General features: G+C 37.0%; 1 protein-coding gene across 2 annotated transcripts; it reads right to left on the bottom strand.

Moving 5' to 3' along the window:
* Nucleotides 1–319: 319 nt before the first annotated feature.
* Nucleotides 320–12,979, bottom strand: LOC103327167 (uncharacterized). 2 transcript variants are annotated; one of them, XR_016125173.1, is made up of 8 exons: nt 12,715–12,974; nt 8,673–8,780; nt 7,928–8,587; nt 4,460–4,536; nt 2,145–2,519; nt 1,917–2,034; nt 1,735–1,826; nt 320–932 (listed from the first exon to the last, which is right to left on the bottom strand). XR_016125173.1 is itself a non-coding variant. In XM_008229456.3 (8 exons), the coding sequence occupies exons 1-8, from the start codon at nt 12,719–12,721 to the stop codon at nt 863–865; spliced, it is 1,473 nt and encodes a 490-aa protein (XP_008227678.1). In that variant the 5' UTR covers nt 12,722–12,979; the 3' UTR covers nt 320–862. The 2 variants fall into 2 exon arrangements, 1 of the variants encoding a protein (XP_008227678.1); XM_008229456.3 differs by having other exon boundaries at nt 1,951–2,034; nt 12,715–12,979.
* Between the last annotated feature and the right edge of the window lie 722 nt (nt 12,980–13,701).

Raw genomic sequence — 13,701 nt, 5'->3', positions numbered from 1 at the left:
GAGTCAAACCATTAGAAACGCCCATAGATGGAGGCAGTAAGCTTATTACAGGAATTAGGATCTGGTTTGACTTAACCAACAAAATAGTTTCCTGATAATCAAGCTTGCTTCAAACCCAGTTTTTCACGGGCGAGCCTCCATCTACGGGCGAGCCAAACATATTGAGGTGGATTGCCACTTCGTTTGAGAAAATGTGCAGGCCAGTGTTATTTCCACAACCCCTGTTCAAAGTAATTAGCAATTAGCAGATATTTCACTAATTTGTTCATATCTGCAGGTAGTTAAGTTGAAGAAAAGAAATGTCATGCATACATGCAGATTAAAAAACCAAAAATCCCTAATGAAATCATGTATCTGCTACAAAAGTTTCAATGGAGAAATCATGTATCTGCTACACGAGTTAATTCCTCCACCATAATGCATGAACCGGGAACCATTAATAAGTTACAACCCGTTTCTTCTCATTATAAATTAAAGCAAGCCAAATTTTGTAGTTGTAGAAAGCTCTGCCATCATTTAACCAACAATAAAAGCAGTAACTTGCGTTGGATGAGCTTTCCTTCTAAAGACCGTACACATAGCAGATCCAGACAGAGAAGATTTACAATCTTACTGTCACCTCTATCACACTCACCATAATGCAAGACCAATTAAGATTGTGTACAAAAATTATTTCTACACATATTAACAAATGATCACTGGAAGAGCAAAACAGGCCAGCTACTGCATTTTGCTGCTGACGATAACAATGCCGCATATAGTACTTCTGATGTGCTTAAATGGAATACATGCTCTATTCAACTGTACAACCAAAGGCCCTTGTGAATCCCTCCCAGCTTTCCATCCTTCAATTGCGGGATCCTCAATCCACAGAAGAATTGGTTTCTGCAGTTTCATCCTCACTGAAGCTAGATGGCATCTCCATAGCAGTTCTAAATGATGCACAATACAGTCAGAAAGCGGATAGCCATGGAGGATCCATCAAATATTTATGTAGGCAATTAATTTCAGTCATTGATGCTATTACATTTGCGACATGGACATAGTAATACTTTGTTCATCCTCAAAAGGATATAATCCAAAAACAGAAAACAGAAAACAAAAAACAAAAAGATTATTTTCTACTAGGACGGTATTCAGGAAGTAGGAAATTGTTCTTGTGTCTCATGCACCTAAATTCGGTAAAACTTTGATGAAGCAGAAGGTCAAGATTCCAATCCGTGAAAGCTTCATTCTAATGCTATTCTCGCCCACCTTAAGGATAAGAATCACTTCATCAAAGTCAGGGCCTCATAAAGAGTTTGCCAGATGTTGCAAGTATAATGCCAAACATAATATACTGCAAATAACAGCATGTCATCATGGCAAAGGGAAATGCCACTGTAACTGGACCAAGAAAGTGAAGCAAATCACTCCGCTGCTAGTTGGGAAAAGATAACAGTCTAACCTAGAATAGCTTGCCATATACAGCCTCTGTATATTAACTCTTACATGTAAAACTAACATTATTTAAACAGGTTCAGGGGGGAAATGCGACTTTTGCAGCCTGAGCTTAAGCAGTCAAAAGAGAAAATAAATCCCTGGTAATTATTATTATTCTTTTATAAAAACAAAAAGTGAAAACAAGACAAGCACAAATTGACGACCAAAATCACATGGAGGACACTCAAGCCCACAAGCACACATTTGCGCACATAACTGTAGGCACATGCACATTGAGGAAGTTATACGAACCCTTTAATCTGATTTTTACGAGGTGGCAGTTGAGGAAACGAATTTGTCGAATAATCTCGTTGAGGGAGATTAACTCTGGCTTGTTTTGCAACCTTCATCAATAAGGAAAAAGGATGTGAACAAAAAGCAAATGAGAAAACATTCATAAGTTGTATGTACTCATGTATGCATGCCACACATACATATTAACATTGTCCCACCAAATTTCAAACTCACCACCATTTCATCAGTAGAGTTCATCATTACTCTAATTGGATTGCTATAGACTTTCATGGCCTTACATTCTCCATCAAGGTTCTCCTGGCACACATAGCAATTAAAAACAGTCACAAGACAAGTACTTTCCATATGGGAGTTTTTGAATAATAGAGCATTTAAGTTGAAAGGTATAGGGTCTCAGAACGCTTAACTATAGAGCTCGAAGGCTTTGGCTTCAAATAATCACTCCTTTGGACAAGCTTGGGGCTACTAACTCTATCATACTCATGTAAACAAGGCTCTGTTTGTTCACTAGTAACTTTCCTACCAGAGTAACCCCGCTTAGATCTCATTTTATCTTTCCTATTGGTATTATAAGCAGAGGTTCCGCCAACAGATTTATCATAAATATCCAAGGAAGAGTTCTTTCCAGGAGAAGAATTTGTGTGGTTGATATAAGTAGACTTTTGTCTCAATTTTTTGCTAGATTTCTTCTCCTGAAGATCAAACCCATGCATGATGCAAGGATTTTCCTGCTGTATATACGAATCCTGGGAACTGAACTTGGAATTGTATACTTCATATCTCTGCAAGGGCATCAAAAGGTGGAAAGAATATCACAAAAGGGAGGGAGAAAAATGTATTCCAGTTACGGACAAATGAAAAACAAAGATATTATAGCAGAGATATTTTGCTTACTTGAGGTGTAAGTTGTGCTAATCCAAACTTGCAATTATAATTTTAACTTATGCAAATGCAATTTGGCTATATGTCATGTCAAGACAAACTAAAAATAAATTCATAAATAAATAAAGCGGTTCGGGCTTAAGAATGTGGATGTGATTCTATTGGAAGAGGAAGTACTAGGTTTGTGCACCAGCCAAGATCCAGGAGTTAGAAGAGGAAGTGCTAGGGTTGTGGACCAGCCAAGATCCAGGAGATGTAACGGTTCATAGAAATGTCATAGTAGTTCTGTCTTGGGGGCTTTTGTTTTACATTTCAGAGGGTGAAGAGGATTTGGAAGTAAAGGATAGGGTTCACAGCAATGGTGATGATAATGCAATGCAGGTGGCATGGCTTGTATCAGCTGGCACACATCTACAGTCAGCAATGGTGGTGCACTGAAGATAGAGAAGATTATGGTACAGTACGGTCTGCCAGATTTTGAACCTGCAGAATATGGGAGGCCATAAAGGAAAAAATCTAGGTGCTGCTCACTAAGACCCATCCACCAAATTAAAGACCCGACACCAAAAGAAGTTCTGGCCAACATTCCAAACCCAATAATGCCAGTTTTGACAGCATTGGATTAGTGATAACGGGTTTGATTTGGGTCTTGTAGCCAACAGGCTGTGCAGCATATATTGTTTGGACTCTTAATTAGGCGTTGGAGATAAATGGGTTTGGTTTCATCTGCAATGGCAGATCCGCCATGGGATAGATGAGGGAGAAGGGAGGAGATGAGGGTCGAAGAGAATTGGGGAAGATTGGGTTTCTTTCCTTTTATGTTGTTTAGTTTCTAATTTTTATCTTTAAATCTTTCAATTACTTATCTGATTCTCAATTTTTTAAACATGTAAAAGGTTATTTGGCTTTTTTTTATAATCGTTTTTTCCCATGTGGCATAATCTTTATCAAATTTGTGGGGCCCACTAGTTCTACATCAGCAGAAAATGACTAAATTGATGGAGACACTAATGGAAGTTTGAAATTCAAAGATGGCGCAAACTTTGGGTATGGCATTGTAAGGTTTTGATTGTCATGCACCAAAGTGAAAATGCCGCTATAGTTTATGTGGGTAAAAATGTAATCTACCCTATAATATAACAATTACAAAATAGGCAGTAACCAAAGTAGAACAATCTTCTCTCTCTACCTCAACCCATAACAGAACATGGCTCACACCTGGGCCTAAGGGAAATGACCAAAGAGATTTGAGATTCTAAAATTCAGAACTTCGAATTTATCAAAGATGATGAAGTTGCATACAACAAGGATGTCCCGCAGAAATTTTTTAACAAAGCCTTTACATGTTTTGGTTCTGAAAGGAACACACATAAACAAAGGATCAGAATACCCTTTTGCGGGATGTGAGAGCCCAGTCGACTGGCAATACATAAGCACCGCCTCTCACATCCCGGGAAACAGGAGCAGGTGGTATCCCCCTCCAGCGCACATAATGTTTTCTTCAGTTTCTTTTGTGAAATAAAATTTCATCCTTTCCTTTAAAATAATAATAATAATTGTTCTCTTGTCAGACTAATGTGGCCAGACTCTGAATCTGGACTTAAAAACTAATAACATTATTTCATCTAGAAAGGTATTCTGTAGAAAAATTGATTTCTGAAGAATAACTGGCACCTAAGCATTCAGAATCAATATCAATTGACTAGATAAAATTTCCTTGCCATTATTATCTTTTATAATTGAAATAAACAAATAAATTAGCTATGCCATGAAGTTTTCACACCCCTTCCCCCACTAGATCTGTCCAAATATAACACAAATGCATCAGAAGGTCACTTACAGTTCTTGGACTAAGTTGCCCCTTCACTCCAGAAATGTCAGGAGAACGGAGGACAGGATTCCCAACAATGGATGGTTCTGCATAGCATTGAACAAAAAATAAATAAGAATACACTTCCGGAATATATAAATATTCAAATAAACATTCCAGGTAACTACTAAAAGACTCAAGAATGTGAATGAAAGCAAATCATACTCCTCTAGAGTATAACTTCAAAATAAAAGAGAGGAGGAAACAATTTTTTAGGTTCGTTAACAAGCATGCATAGAAAATAATGAACTCCCAGACTAAACACACATTGAAAATTACAGCAAAAAGACTGATGTGCTAATGCCTATAGAGCAATTCGGTTATTTTTTGTTTTCCTTGAAAAAGTAAGCAGCTTGGTGGTTTGATGAATTTTTTTTTTTTTCTTCCCATTGCATTCCTTGTTAACAATATTCTCCATGATATCATATATCCCTGACAAAGTTCCATATTCATTAACATTAAAAATATCTACATAGTTAGAGTAGAATCAAAACAAATACACTATACAAACTATTAAACCTACAATTTCGCATTTACACACACATTGTACGCTATTAGTCTAACCATCATATCTACCGAGATCAAGATGAATCCAAATCTGAAACAAATGCAAAGAAATGGTTCCAAAAGCTTCAAAAGAGAATGCACGACAGAAATCAGGCAAACAAGACACAAGAAGATAAACACCAACATCCAACACGAAATGAGTAGGGGAGTTCACCACCCCACTCTTTCCCCCAGTTTAAACTGTAAGCCCGGAATTTATAGCAAACCACTCAGAGAGTAGGTCAAAACGTTAGTGCTCCAATTACAGGTAAATAAGTTGGAAGTTCATATTATAAAGAGGAAAAACTACAGAAGAAAATGTTACACTAGACACATTGAAATAATTACTGCAAAGAATAGCTAAAATAATGGAGGGCCCAAGGCCCCAGTTCATCTTCTCTCAAACACAATAATTCAGTTTCTATTACACTTTGACCAGAACATCTCCCTGTCCACCGCAAGAAATAAATTAGACTATAGGCCCAGTCACCACTTCTGGGGCCTGACTAACCAACTGACACAGGCTTTTGTAACTACTCTAACAACTGAAACCAAAAGACAAAATGGTAAGAGAATTGAAGAATGCAGAAAGACAAAGTTAAAAGGCTTGATCACAATAGAACCATGTCAAGGAATAAAGTTCAAAGCATGAAATATTGGAATACTGCTGATTTGTATACGCATAAAACATCATTAGTACAATGACGTATCAAACAAAACATATTTGCACAGATATGAGATATATAACTCACATACATATTCAAATCAGAGCTTCTATCTATGTTGTATGTACTTCAGCTGCCTTCACCCCACTGATATTAAGAATCTTCACCACGCACACGTCTTCTCTATATTTACACTACTATAGAAAGGGGATTCCCTCTCTACCCACACTTTTCTCTTTCTACAAACTACTACTTATTCGTTAACACACCTTATCTTCTTTCTTCTTTTTTGAATAGAAACATTTTTATTCAAATTTGTAAGGATCAAAACAAGGGCATTTAGAACACAAATAAAAAGAAAAAACACTAGCCGGTAAAACAGACACAAGGCCACTCAACACAGAACTAAACAACCAAACATAAAACAACCCCTTAAGATACTACAGCCAGCAGATTGCGCGTAATTGTAGGATAGGGTATATCCTTAAAAGCAAGGGAAGTTGATGCCCAAAGGGCAGCCCAAAACTTCACTCTATCCTATAACTCTACCACTCCCACTCCCACTCCCTTATAATCCTCGAAGATTCTCCTGTTACGTTCCAGCCATAGGTTCCAAACCACTGCCTGCATCAGACTACCCCAGAGAATTTTAGCTTTCTTTCCCCTTCCCAAAGCATCAAATCTGATGGAAAAAAGTTCAAAGCACCCTTCCGGTATTACCCACACCGTGTTAACTTCCTTCAGTAGTGTCTCCCACAACTTTAGAGAGAAAGGGCAGTGAAGAAGGAGATGGTCCACGCTCCCCCCTGCCTTATTACATAGAACACACCAGTGAGGGCTAAGGCACAAATAGGGGTAGCATCTCTGTAGTGTATCACCTGTATTTAGTTTTCCTAACACCGCTTGCCACACAAAGATCTTAACTTTCGGCGCAGTCTTGGCCTTCCAAATTTGAGTGTACGGGGAGAAGATCTCCCCCTCACCACTATTCTGAATATGAGAACAGAGAGAATGACAGGAGAATAGACCGGAGGGGTCAAGCTTCCATCTTCTCTTATCCAATCTGGAAGTGATCAACCTCACACCCTCCAATAAATCCAACAATCTAGCCGCCTCCGCTATCTCCAATTCATTGAGATTCCTCCTGAAACCAAAATCCCAGCTGAGAGGGAACCCATCCGAGCCCGTAAAAGAGGAAATATTGTGGTTTTGCTTCCTGGACAAATTGAAAAGTCTTGGAAACACCTCTTTCAAAACACCGCCCCCGGCTCCAGTCATCCTCCCAAAATCTGACCCTAACTCCACAACCTACCATGAAAACACAGCCTTGAAGAAACAAATTATAGCCTTATCTTATTAGGACAGTTTTCTTGTCTTTTGATGTGAATCTTACAAAACTACCTCTAACTCACACTGCCAGTAAAAGTCCACTTAATCTGACAATTACTCCACTTTCCTCCAACTACCCATGTGATAAAAAAGTGTTAGAAAAAAATAAATAAATAGAAGACAAAAAATCGGAAAGCAAACTCAACCACTTGTGAGAGGGCTAGTTTATGTTATTTCAATGTTTCAAAAGCCTAGCTAGTAAATTTTAACACTGCTTCAAAGCATAAGTTTAAGTAAATTTATCTTCAGGAGCTATATTATAAAACATTAGATTAAATTATAGGCTCTACAATGAAGTTCAAGATTTCTAAGTTTATGCTACTTCACTGGACAAAGCCCTGTGCCAGTAGAATCAGGTAAATATAAACATCTGCCTTCCATACAGAACAACTTGCATATTCTTCATGAAACTGTAAAATAATACAATAAAATGTCAAACACCTTAAAAATCTTGTTTCACTGGTTATACACAAAATGATAATATTTGCATCACCTATGCACAAAGCAGATAACAAAAATAACAACTACACACCAATCACTACACATTTTCTCTCATAAACCATCATCGTGTCCTCTCTCAATGCAACATTTACACTCTCTCACAGTTTGTTCAGTTCTCTTCTTGAGCCAAAAAGAGAATCATCTCCTGTACATAAGCATACCTCACAATCTATTTGTATGATGCTGACCCAAAGAAATATAATTAATAATATGAGAGCATCAATACAAGCTGAGTAAAAAGATCTAAAAAAAGGGTAATCAAGCTTTCTGTTCTCAGAATACTAACTTCATGGAATATGAAATTTGTTCTTATGACAGAAACTATATTATGACATACCATGGACTGAATCCATAATCGGGGATTCAAATGCACCAGGAGGAAGCAAATCAAATTCTACACCTAACGGGGGACCATCCTCCTGATAATGTCTCCCAAGTTGCCTCTTAACAGCTGTAATAGCAGCATTTTCTGCTTCACCTTTCACTTTCAAATACCCTGCGGGCTTATATGCCATGTTCTCTGTGCCCCTGGGATTTATGGGTGAAAAGACTCCATTATGGGCTAGGTATCTAGAAGTTTCCACATCATACGGATCCTCATTTTGAGTAAAGAACCTATCTTGTAAAGACGAGCTACTTTCTGAAGATGTATTATCCATGCCACCAACTCTTTCGGTATAGTGACTCCTATACTCACGGGTAATATCTGCAGCTGGGAAATCATGCCCAGAAAGCCTTCGACTTTCAACCTCCCTTGGATCAACATACCTATGATCTCCATGTTTAGTGCTGCCACATGAGTCTTGCCCAAGTCCACTAGCTCGATCCTGAATAACACCACTTGAACGATCTTGCCGTCCATTAGCACAAGTTTCATCTCTTGACAATCTTTTGTCTTTTAACCTTCTGTGGCAAAACCATCCAGATATCTGCTTTTCTGACAATCCTAACTGCTCCGCAACTTGTGATTTCATTTCCTCTGTAGGGTATTTATGTTCTGGAAAAAGAAGAATTTTCCTTTGAGAAATTTGATGACTCAAAACTGAGCAAGACAAAAGATATGCCAAGACAAGAATCCTTACCATTATAAAATTTCTCTAAAGCCATAAGCTGGGCTGGTGTCTTCAGCTTTCTTTTCTTATTATTATCTTGGGAAGTTTTATTCTCCTCAGAATGCAGCTCATTTGATTCTAAAAATCAACCAAATAGTGAAAGAGGATATATTAGTCACAAAATGAAATCAATGACAGGATAATATACATCTATCAGAACATATTTAATACCCAATCAGCTTCCAGGTATGAATATAAGACTCAACATAACCTCCTCCATATTACTCGAGTTCAGTCACAAGAATCCTTCACCATTTCTATGTCGGGACTACACATTCTGTTAAGAATACATACTGTGTTCCTTCAAATCCTTTACTTCTACTCTTCGAAAACATCCCTTTCTAATTCATTGGCATCTCCACTTAATATGAATGGAGCACCAACGACACTTTCCTCATGGTTCCCAATTTTTTATATATGAAACAAGAACTCTATTGAAAAAGGAACGACAGGCACACATAGGAGATCCCCAACCCATTTATCTCTAAAAACAGATCCTCTCCCCATTCTCCCAAAATAGAAGATTAAACACCAAAGCCTTGAGAAAGGTCTCTCCGAGGACATCGGCTTGAACCTCTGACAATCGCTTTTGAATCCCACCAGCAAGCATGCAAAAATATTTACACCGAACCCAAAACGATACATGGAGTAGTCCACGAAGTCTCAAACAGTTCAAAGGCCACTCACCTATCTCACAACCCACTCCCTGGGATAAGAACACCAAGAGTCATTCCTCAACATTGATTCCTACCAGCACACTCTTGGACAAGTTTGACTTTAAACCCAAGACTAACCTGAAAAAATCTTTATTATGTACCAAGTTACCACATCTCTCCTCCTCAATTGTTGAGGAGAAAAAATGTCAACAACAAATTAAAGATGAGAAACCGAGTACACTCGCTCCCCACCATAGCCTCAATCAAATTTAACAAATCCTTCACATGGAAAGTCGCCATCCTCTTTGTAGCATAAATGACCTAAAAAGTGACCGATGATGACTTCCACATATGATCCACTACCACCTATGCTTAATCTTCCCACCAGCAATCGTGCAAAATAACCGAGATCAGGGAATGATTCTAATTTTCAACATTTAACTCTTATAACAAATAGTTTCTCAACTTCAACTAGATTTTCAATATCCCTGACTACCATAATCAAACTATGGGAAATAGAATGGGGGCTAGCTCTCTCCAATCATCTTCCCCTTCCAGCTCTAAATAAAATGCCCTGTGAAGGTAGGATTCTGTGCGAAGATTTTACCAAGAAGCAAGACGGCACCTTCATGAAAAACGAAATTCAACATGTCGGGTAAATACTCAGTGACACAGATAACATATACACTCCTCTTGTTTGTATCCCTCCTTGGAAAATAATTACAGAATTTTATGGCATCCCCACCACCGAGTGATCTCTATATCAGCAGATATTATCAGATTCATGCTTATTTTGCATCCATTAATATTATCAGATATTAATGATTAAAGATAGAAAAGAGAAGTATAAAGCATGATGGACAAGAAGTCCATCAAGAGCACAACCACCCACTAAAATAAAAAAAATAAAACATGCCCCAGTCTTTACAAAACAAATTAACACACGTAGTCCAAAAAAGCAGCCCAATCCAGATGAATCCTACTAAAGAGGCATCCTTAAATTTCTTAGACAAGGAAGCCCACAGGGAAGCATGATAGAGAATTATGTCCCACGGTGGAGCCAAATTTTCCTCTCTATTATCAAGGATTCTGCTATTCCTTTGCTACCAAAGCACCCAGAAAGAATTCATATGGAAAAGAGTATCAATTCCTACCCATTCCAAAACAAAAGCCAGGATTAGTCTACTCCAGATTTGGGATGTTAGGGGGAGTTTTTCTCAGCACACACCAATGAGGAGATAATGAAGAGTATTTCCTGCTCTTTTGAAGCATATCACATGTGTTAATGTTACCATGTGCCACCAGCCAAGCAAGTGACTGGACATTTTGGTAGGGACCAAAGATTTGCAACTTATGTTACAAGGATCAAAGGTGGGATTCTTTTGTTTAGCAATGAAAGAAAAAAGATTTACAAGAGATAACCCCAGATCCCTGAATAGCCCGATATCTCAACTTATATTACAAGGATCAAAGGTGGGATGCTTCGGAATGTTTAGCAATGAAAGAAAAAAGATTTACAAGAGATAACCCCAGATCCCTGAATAGCTCAATATCTCCTCTCAGCACATGTGAAAATTCTACAAATTCTATATCACTTAAATTTCCCCCAAGTGAGAAACAACTGGGAGCGTGAGAAAGAAGCTAAGAATTGTTACTTTGTGACTCAACAATGCCAAAGACTATGAATATGAAATTGAGAACTCTTGCAAAGTTATTCTTGCAATAATGTTCACATGAATAACTTTCTTCATTAAGATTATTATAGGTGTGGCTATGCTTATATATTGTTTTCTTATTGGAGACAACAAAGAATAAGACAATCGCCACATATAAGAAAGACCTTCTAAGAGAAATATAAAATGGTGGGAATAATATGCAATTCCTTCCTTCCTAGGTTGCAGGAATCTTCTACATGATCACAGGTTGAACTGAACCTTCAGAACAAAATCTTCCAAAACTAGACACCATTCAGCAAAAATGCCTAAGTTCACAAACACATTTGAAAGCATTGCTATTCTTGAACTAAAAAACATTTAACTCAAGTTTCACAAACATACAAACAAGTATACAACATACTTCTTCATAATAAAATCCAAACACACAAATATAGCAGCTCCAGTCTTAAAGAAGTACATTCGATTGCCTTAACTTCAGCAAATAAGGTGGTCATGCATAATTCTAATAGAGTTGCTTGATCCCCTAGATCAACTAGTGGGACTCTTAGAGGAGGGCATTCTAATTTCTAAAACAGACAGTACTGAAGCTTATGTTTCGCACGAGTCCCTTCCACAGCCTTGACCAATGAGTCAAGTGTGCCCCAGTGAGTAAAATCCAGTTTGCACACAGGTCATGGCTGCATGCCTAACAGCATCCTATTTCACAAGCTTGATTTCACATAAATTTTGTACATGTACGTAGGTCATGGTAACATACCTAAAAGAACATTGTTTCACAAACTTTCTTGAAGGTTTTTTAATTTATTTATCAGCATAGGCTTTTCTTAAGTTAAACTAATTGATATTGCCATCTATCCATATTATATGCCATTAAAATATTTACAAACGGATAGCTTTTTTTTCCTTTTATGTGAAATCATCTGCACTTACCTCACTTTTCCATATATTAATCTACCAACTAACCAGTTACTCCCTTTTTTTTTATGTAAACTTTCTTGTTTGGAAACAAATTTTCCAATTCAATCATAGGAAATCTAATTACTTAAGGTTTGTTAATCAAACACCAGAACATTTGATACTCAAACAAGGACAACACCTTACACTATTAACCATAGCATTTACAGAAGAATCGATAAAGTTGAACAAAACTCCCAAAAAATATATTAAGGGCATCATCTCTACAAAATTTAAGCCTTTCCTGAGATTTCCATATCTTGGTGATTAATGATGTTACGATCACCTTTGTGCCGATAGACTAACGAAATTCAGAAAGGAAAAAAACCCCTAAGGCCTAATCTTGTGTCTAATATGAAAATGTAGGAAACTTAAAGCATTGAAATTATATAAAAATATATTAGGCTAATGGCAGATAAAAGAAATATTACACTCTTCTCCATCTCCTTTCTCAATAGACTCGACTAGTATTGGTACTGTTATACAGTAGGAAACAGAAAACAACATGATGAAAACTCCATTTTCCTTTTGTAAGTTTCTCAGTAACCAAGAAGCCAACAAATAAAACCTAGATAACATCTTCACCATTAGAACAAATTCTCTATGCATACAGGATAATCCCAGATACAAACAAACAATGCAATGCAAAAATTCACATAAATCAATCAGAAAATAGAAAACCCATATCTCAAAAACGATCTTAGACAGAGAGGAAAACAACAATACCTTCCATGGTGTGAGTTTCCGGTGATTCTCTTGCGTTGTGAGTTTTTGATTTCTATGTGTCTAAAACTCGAAACCCATTGGACCTGTTTGGGCAGATTGATTGAAGTAAAGGACTGCACAATTGAGTCTGCATGTTTTTGTTTGCACCCAATTAAATTTTATGGAGAGAGAAAGGAAAGGTTCAAAGACGGGGCATTTTGTTTCTTCTCTGTTTTCCTTCGTTTGGTTTGGCTTCTTCATCCAAATTAACTTTTACAATTTGGCCTTCCTTGAAATGCCCCCAAATACCACCGTATTTTAGTAAAATTTCAAATAAACATTTATCTTATAATTTAACAATATTGACAAAATAAAATAAAAAATTTATTCATTTTCTTTATTAAAAAAAACTAATGTTATATATTACAAGCATCAAAATGATTCTCAAAATTTTGATATAGGTAATATTTTAGGTTTTCTTTAGGTCGAAAATATTACAAGCAAGATCCAAATTAATTATGCATTATCCATATCAAATAAAACTTGGGGAAACAACTTTGGTACTCTAATTTGATTTTCTTTTAATTTGCTAATTAATGAATTTATTAACCAAAAATAGGTCAAAGCCCAAAGAACAGACAACGAGGTCAAAAGACCAACCAAGAAAGCACAAGGGTACAGTACAACCGAAGAAACACACAACCCAAGATAACAATAAAAACAAGGGTGAATTTCACTTAGAGCCCTTGAGATTTGACATAATTACAGTCAGACCACACAGGTTCATTTATTACAATCACACCCCCTAAATCTAACAGGAGTTAAGTCAACTTAACAATTCATGGTAGACCTAAGCACTAGGGGTGGGCATTTTAAACGAAATACCGTTTAACCGCACTGAACGATTTCATACCGTATTTGGTAGATAGATATTCTCTAATCGAGTATGGAGCGTATCAAGATTTTGAGCACTGCACAATAGTACTCATTGAAATATAATTTTTTTTT

Source organism: Prunus mume, linkage group LG3 (assembly GCF_029339155.1).
Source record: "Prunus mume cultivar Tortuosa linkage group LG3, ASM2933915v1, whole genome shotgun sequence".
NCBI lineage: Eukaryota > Viridiplantae > Streptophyta > Magnoliopsida > Rosales > Rosaceae > Prunus > Prunus mume.
The sequence above is the reverse complement of the archived record's forward strand: the minus strand, read 5'-3'. Positions and strand labels throughout refer to the sequence as shown.

Excerpts from the sequence above, each read along its gene's own strand:
- LOC103327167 (XM_008229456.3), bottom strand. Across the intron at positions 2,520-4,459 it reads GGCAACTTAGTCCAAGAACT|AGATATGAAGTATACAATTC; the intron begins GTAAGTGACCTT and ends ATGCCCTTGCAG. Across the intron at positions 1,827-1,950 it reads ACTCTACTGATGAAATGGTG|GTTGCAAAACAAGCCAGAGT; the intron begins GTGAGTTTGAAA and ends TTATTGATGAAG.